Source organism: Macrobrachium rosenbergii, chromosome 20, assembly GCF_040412425.1.
Source record: "Macrobrachium rosenbergii isolate ZJJX-2024 chromosome 20, ASM4041242v1, whole genome shotgun sequence".
NCBI lineage: Eukaryota > Metazoa > Arthropoda > Malacostraca > Decapoda > Palaemonidae > Macrobrachium > Macrobrachium rosenbergii.
The window spans coordinates 19411649-19418446 of NC_089760.1; the positions used below are offsets into that span (position 1 = coordinate 19411649).

Here is a 6798-nt window from a genome sequence, read left to right on the forward strand (position 1 = left end):
AGAGGTTTATCAAACAGTGGTTTGGATAGTAGTCCTGGACATGGCGGACGTAGTACCAGTGATGCCCAAAATGTAAGGAACACATTAATGGATTATTACTTTAATAATGAAGGGGCAGTACCACTCCAAGATGAACGAGCCTATATGCACTAGTGGACATTTTCTCCCATATGCCTTCGAATATTTGCATTTGTATATACAGTAATCTTAAAATAAAATTCATTATTTGTTCAATTGCTATTATTTACTCCTCAGTACTTATAAGAAAGTTATGAAGAGCAATGTGGAATTTAAATATGTACCCTGCGATACCTGGAGAAACAAACCCTGAAATTGCTTTAATCAACTTTATTACATAGAAAATGTTTAAAGCTGCATGACATCAATCTTGATTAGACTGAACTTTATTGTATACAAAATGTTTACAGCTACAGGAACTTGATTAGACTAGAAAGCCTGAGGTCTTACAGATCATGTATTTGAAATTCAAATTACCACCAGAGATTAAATACTGACAGAATTTAGCACCAAATTGATAACTACTGTTAACCTACTTTATCATCAGGTAAGCCATATTCCTGCTCAGTTTCCAGGACGACTTGGGAAATCCTAGCTGCTGCAACCTTTTGTCCATTTACTAGTAGGGACCTTATCCAAACCTCAACTGCTTTTCCCACACTGAAACCTAGGTCGTTAGGCGTACTGGTGTTGCCCAATTCTTTGAGGGTTTGCAAGCATTCTTCCTCAAATGAATTTTGTAGCTTCCTGTTCTTACTACTGTTACTTGCTTTTTGGTTCTGTAGAGATGAAGTTGCGGAAGTTGCTGGTGCAACAGACCGATCAGAACTTCCATTAGAAAGGTCAAAGCTGGGGACACAGGTTGAGTTGAAGAATGCGTACTTGACTCTCGATTTGAAATTCATCAAAAGTGTTTTGAGTAACCTCAATAACTAGAGGATTATCTATAGGATTTACCTGTAAATAAAAAAATATATATATTACTCTATTATGAATATGTTGATAACATAAACTGCTGTATAATGGATCAGTTTTAGGTAATGATGCATTAGTAATTCTGATAATTTAAGATTATGGAAGGGCAAGCATAATTCCCTTTACTTAACAAAAATATTAGATTTTTCTATTGACCTTACTGACCTAACCTTACACTTTTGCTTACCTGGGCCTACAGCAGGTTTATTGTGCAAATTTGATTCTTAAATGCCAAGTAATTATACCTATTATTAAACTGCTATGTAAATAATGTAATACACATATGTCTATACTCTTACTTGTTCATTAATGTCACTGGAATATGTAGGTTGTGAAGCCACTGTATCATGTAAAAAAGACATCAAATCAAACAATTCCCACTTGGAGCTTGGTTTACCACATGAACCACTTGGAGCAGCCTGAATTTTTTTATATTCATGGATGAAGTATCCCTTCAAATTACTAAATTTTGCCCGCACTTGATCTGAATGGGGAAAAACATATATTTAGCATGATATAAAAATTATTAACTAATGAACTAAATATCTTTACAGAAATTATTTAGGTATATTAAATGTTTCATGCTAGGTTAGCATGATGTCCTCTTTCAGGGCATGGATTGCAGACTTGCCTACACGTTTAAAATATTAGGTGAAGTGTGAAAAATTAGGTTAGGATAACCCAAGCTCTCTAGGCTAATTAGTATACAGTCGGCAGTAGTTCAAACTAGGCTAGGAATAGCTTACTTCTAGACCAGCCTATATAGGTCTAGGCATAGCATTGCCGCTGAAAAATAGAATAGTCCTAACTTTATTTACACAACCTGAGTCAGGTTCTGTAGCCTAACCAGAGTCAGGTTCTGTAGCCTAGCCAGAGTCAGGTTCTGTAGCCTAGCCAGAGTCAGGTTCTGTAGCCTAGCCAGAGTCAGGTTCTGTAGCCTAACCAGAGTCAGGTTCTGTAGCCTAACCAGAGTCAGGTTCTGTAGCCTACCCAGTCAGGTTCTGTTGCCTAGTATAGCTACTAGCCTAAATTAAGCTAGAGAAGCACTAAAATATCACAGATTTGTGTTTATGTAATTTGATAATGCACACATGATAGCACAACGAGAGTAGACCTAGGCTATAAGACAATCTGATATTCCAGATATAGAGTAGTAGCAGACTTACCTGTATGAAGGTCAGCAAGTTCCGGAAACTTTTCCCCGAGTCGCTTGGTGATTTCTTCATAATTCTTCATCTTGAGACCTTTTTTCATAGAACTATGATGCTTGCGGTCCCATAAGCATCGTCTCCCCCTCAAATCTTCTACCAAAAACTGCTCTGATGACCTTGTCCACTGTACCAAGCCCTCCATCTTTCTCTTGATGTCTTGAAATGCGCGCCCTCCCTCCCTCCCACATGTAAACAAACGATAAAGTCGACGGAAGAGTAGGGTAGAGGGAGAGGTGGGTTGAATTCGATCGTTATCGCTTTCAAAATTCGTGACGGCGACACTAAAAAGTCGTCGTCAAAACATTAAAAGTTGACGTCAAATTCAAAGTCAACGGAAATATTGCTATATAGTGTGACAGCGCCTTAACTGGGCAGGTGGGATGATTTCACTGACATAAGCTACTAATAACTCTATAGAAAGAGATGGATAATATGGAAACAAGTGAATACACAAAATACTGAAAAAATCGTTGTGAGAGTAATTTCTCACGATGTAGATATTATATTCCTGATAACGATTAATTACTGCTTAGAGGCCACAATTAAAACAGCGTTACATCACACAACACCTTATCTACATTGCATAGCACACCATTGAAATTTCCCGCTCCCGAGTCGCGGCGCGCAGCAACATGCGCAATTACGGGACAACGAACATATTACACTGCCATATGCGTATGTCTGTGTAACACACACACACACACACACACACACACACACACACACACACACACACACACATATATATATATATATATATATATATATATATATATATATATATATATATATATATATATATATATATATATATATATATATATATATGTATATATATGACTGTATATATTATAACTGCAGTTTGCGTAATCAAAGGGACTCGTGGCAACAATATAAATTGCCAAGTACTGCATTTGTAGTAGGAATTCTTGCTTCAAAACTATCCATAACTCAAAACCAATATGTTTTTAGTAACTTTTTGGTGCATTACACTATCAGTGTAACAATGTGGTGATTTAATACAGAGTAAAAGTTCATTTCATGACATGATCACATAAACTTACCAAGCCCATTTTGAGACAAAGTGTAATAGAGGTATATTATTCACAAAAAATACCCTGCCTCCTGATGCAGAGGGGTATTTTTGAGCATTGGGGTGTTTTACCTTGTATATATACCTCAGCTCCATCGTTATACCCTTTCTGTACCTTTAACTTTTTACAGTGTACCTTCAAGTTTCCCATGTCCTCAAATCATTAACTTTGGTATCCTTCTTTGTCCTTCGCCTATCTGTTAAATGAGATAGAAGGCCTCTAATGATACCTGGCCTGTTATTGAACAAGATTCGTTTGATCATACCTCTCATTATCGAATCTGCTCATTATGATAAATTTAAATTATCTGTGTAGAGACTACGTCTTTTAATTCATATAATTATGACAACTCTAAAATTAACACACAGAAGCTTGGAGGGTAGTGGTATCAAGCCCTAAAGTAAAGACTGAATGATTTTTTCAATATTACCTTACTATAATATTTCCATTTATTTATAAACTGAATTCTACCACAGAATTCTATGTCTGATGGTTCTTTGCCCCACAGTGTTAATCATATCATTATCTTTGAGAAATATACGTTATATTTTGTATGACCCCACATTAAATCCATACTTCTTGAAAATGTTCAGAGAAAGGTGATTATACTGAAACGAAAGTTATTCGTATGTGGCAATGATAGCAACTGCGAGAACTAAAAAAATAATAAAGCAAATAAAATAAAAAGGAAACTAAGCCATGGGTTATGGTGGTTTTAGTGTAATTACTAAGCGATTACATGAATCAAATACAGACTTCATAAAAAAATTTTGATGGAATTTCTTACTGAGAGACTGAAGACTCAGGGCATTTCAGTGTGAGACTACTGAATGATTGTATAATTCACATGAGACTGCATAACGGAGGTTTTGAATTTTTCTAGGCGAGATGACTAAGTTATTATACCATTCAAGGTGAGGCTTAATGTAGAACCATTCTAAAATTATATAAAAAAAACAAATGCCTCCTCGAGTATCTGAACGACCGTACCCCTCGGGAAACCACTGAGTTGTTAAACTGTCAAAGTAATAATTCATTTATGAAAATCAGGCTGTCCAACCAAGCACTAGGACACTTTCGGCCACTCAGCGTTTAAGACAGTGAAAAGAGGGAGCTGGAGTGGTTGGACAGCAAGATAAAAGAGATCCAGAAAAGAGGTGATGAAGAAAGAAACCCGGAGAGGAGGTCAAGTAAAGGGGTAAAAGTGGATGCAGCTAAGGTCTGAAGGGACGCAGCAGACACCCTTGAGTAATGCCTACAACGATCCACGCGAGGTGAACTGATGGCACTGCCCCAGGACGGGATATTTTCGTTGATACGTCACTCGAGATAAATCTGCATGGTGCAGAATCACCCAACGGCAGTAGCCATCACTTAGACATGCTAATGACGAGAAATATATTTCCGCTTATACTCTGAATTATTTCATAATTGCCTCGTGCTCTCATAATAAAAAAAAAAATAGGAAGAATTCCGTAATTTTATGGTAATCGCCATTCGTGGAATAATTATAAACGACTGAGGACTAGTTGTGCGTTAATGATTGGGCCAAATGAGTACGTCCCTATTATTTGGCGGAAGTCATTAATCGGCTTTTGAAATGGTCAAGCGATCGTGATGTTTTCAAGTCAATAGGTTTTTGTTATTAGGCTTCCGTAACAATTAAATCGTTTATTTCTATTCGACCTATTTAGACTTTTCAGGCATTTGTGTATAATTTTGTTTTACATCTTTAATTTCGCTCTTAGATTTCTCCGTGCAAGCATATGCACACAAATGCCCGCGCACACACGCATATCGTGTATATATATATATATATATATATATATATATATATATATATATATATATATATATATATATATATATATATATATATAAACTATATTTCACTTCAAAAATAACTGATACGAATATATAATAAAATAATAGGTTTTCCTTCAAAAACAACTGACTAACAAATTCCCTGAAAATAAAACTGAATAGGGAAAAAATGTGAATAATCTAAAGGGGATGAAAACAACATTCGCTGGAGATTATATGAAAATATTACACACTGACGACCCATTAGTAAGTGTACACATTAAAAAATAGAATTCATAATGCTGCTGATTAGACGATGGAAAAGGCTGGCGAGAGGACAGTTCCATGAGCAAAGGGATCGAAAAGTATAAGCAGAAGTTCCGTCAACAATAGACATGAGAAGTTGAGAGAAAAACGTGAGGCGAGTTTTTCTGAAAGTGATGGTTGCAGTAACGAGGATAATTCACAAAGCTGAACATTATTCCACTACCAGACTACTGTAATGTGTACGATAAAGAAATCTCGTGTACTTCAACAAAAGCTTCTCGTATTTCTATGGGACGCTTACACGAAACATCATTAAGTAAGGAAAACTTATGAGATCTTGACTTGAGGAAGCCATAACGGGCTTTCCCAAAAGGAGGAAGAAGGAGCAATGGTTCTTCGGTGATTTCCTAAGTCACAGGAATAACCATGATATATATATATATACTCGTATATATATATATATATATATATATATATATATATATATATATATATATATATATATATATAAAGTTAAGTATATCTTAGTTTAACCAGACCACTGAGCTGATTAACAGCTCTCCTAGGGCTGGCCCGAAGGATCAGACTTATTTTACGTGGCTAAGAACCAATTGATTACCTAGCAACGGGACTTACAGCTTATTGTGGAATCCGAACCACATTATAACGAGAAATGAATTTCTATCACCCGAAATAAATTTCTCTAATTCTTCATTGGCCGGTCGGAGAATCGAACGCGGGCCCAGCACAGTGCTAGCCGAGAACGATATCGACCAGTCCAATGAGGAACTATATATAATATATATATATATATATATATATATATATATATATATATATATATATATATATATATATATATATAATATATATATATATACAGTATGTATATTCATCGGGTCCTTAGCGATCTTTTGGAATGCGAAAGCTCTCCCCAGGCCCTTGGTAGCCTATGATCACTACTGTCTTCTTGATACCAGGCACTTAATTCTCTGCTTAGATTAACAAAACAATAATGTGATTTCAGCACTTTTTATATCACAACAGGCTGTTTCTGAACAATGAATTTTGGACAAGGTTGTTAGTCCTATGTTTCACTGTATCCTGGCTGCTAATTCCTGAGATGTATACTAGTATTACACCAGGCCCGGTTTTTTGCCATGCCCCTAGGTTAGGTTAGGTTGGGCTAGGTTATTCGGAACCTTTAGAATAATTTGGGTGAGAGAAACATAATGAGATTATTTTCAAGAAAATTCTATGATTAGTTTTTAAGACATGGCGTCCCGCTTTTTTCAGGGAAAGGTCCCGGTACTTGGTTACATCTGGGGAAAATGCATCCTGGCTTCGAGCTACCATTTTCCTCCAACTAATTTGTATATAATTTAATGCTTAAGTCACTATCGATACAATGCGATTTAGCAGACTACCTA

The 6798-nt window shown here is 36.0% G+C and overlaps 1 protein-coding gene across 1 annotated transcript; it reads right to left on the reverse strand.

Moving 5' to 3' along the window:
• Positions 1 to 333: 333 nt before the first annotated feature.
• LOC136849111 (uncharacterized) lies at positions 334 to 2394 on the reverse strand. The gene is made up of 3 exons (XM_067122079.1): positions 2160 to 2394; positions 1293 to 1477; positions 334 to 975 (listed from the first exon to the last, which is right to left on the reverse strand). Exons 1-3 carry the CDS (start codon positions 2344 to 2346, stop codon positions 862 to 864), a joined length of 486 nt encoding a protein of 161 aa, XP_066978180.1. The 5' UTR covers positions 2347 to 2394; the 3' UTR covers positions 334 to 861.
• Positions 2395 to 6798: the final 4404 nt, after the last annotated feature.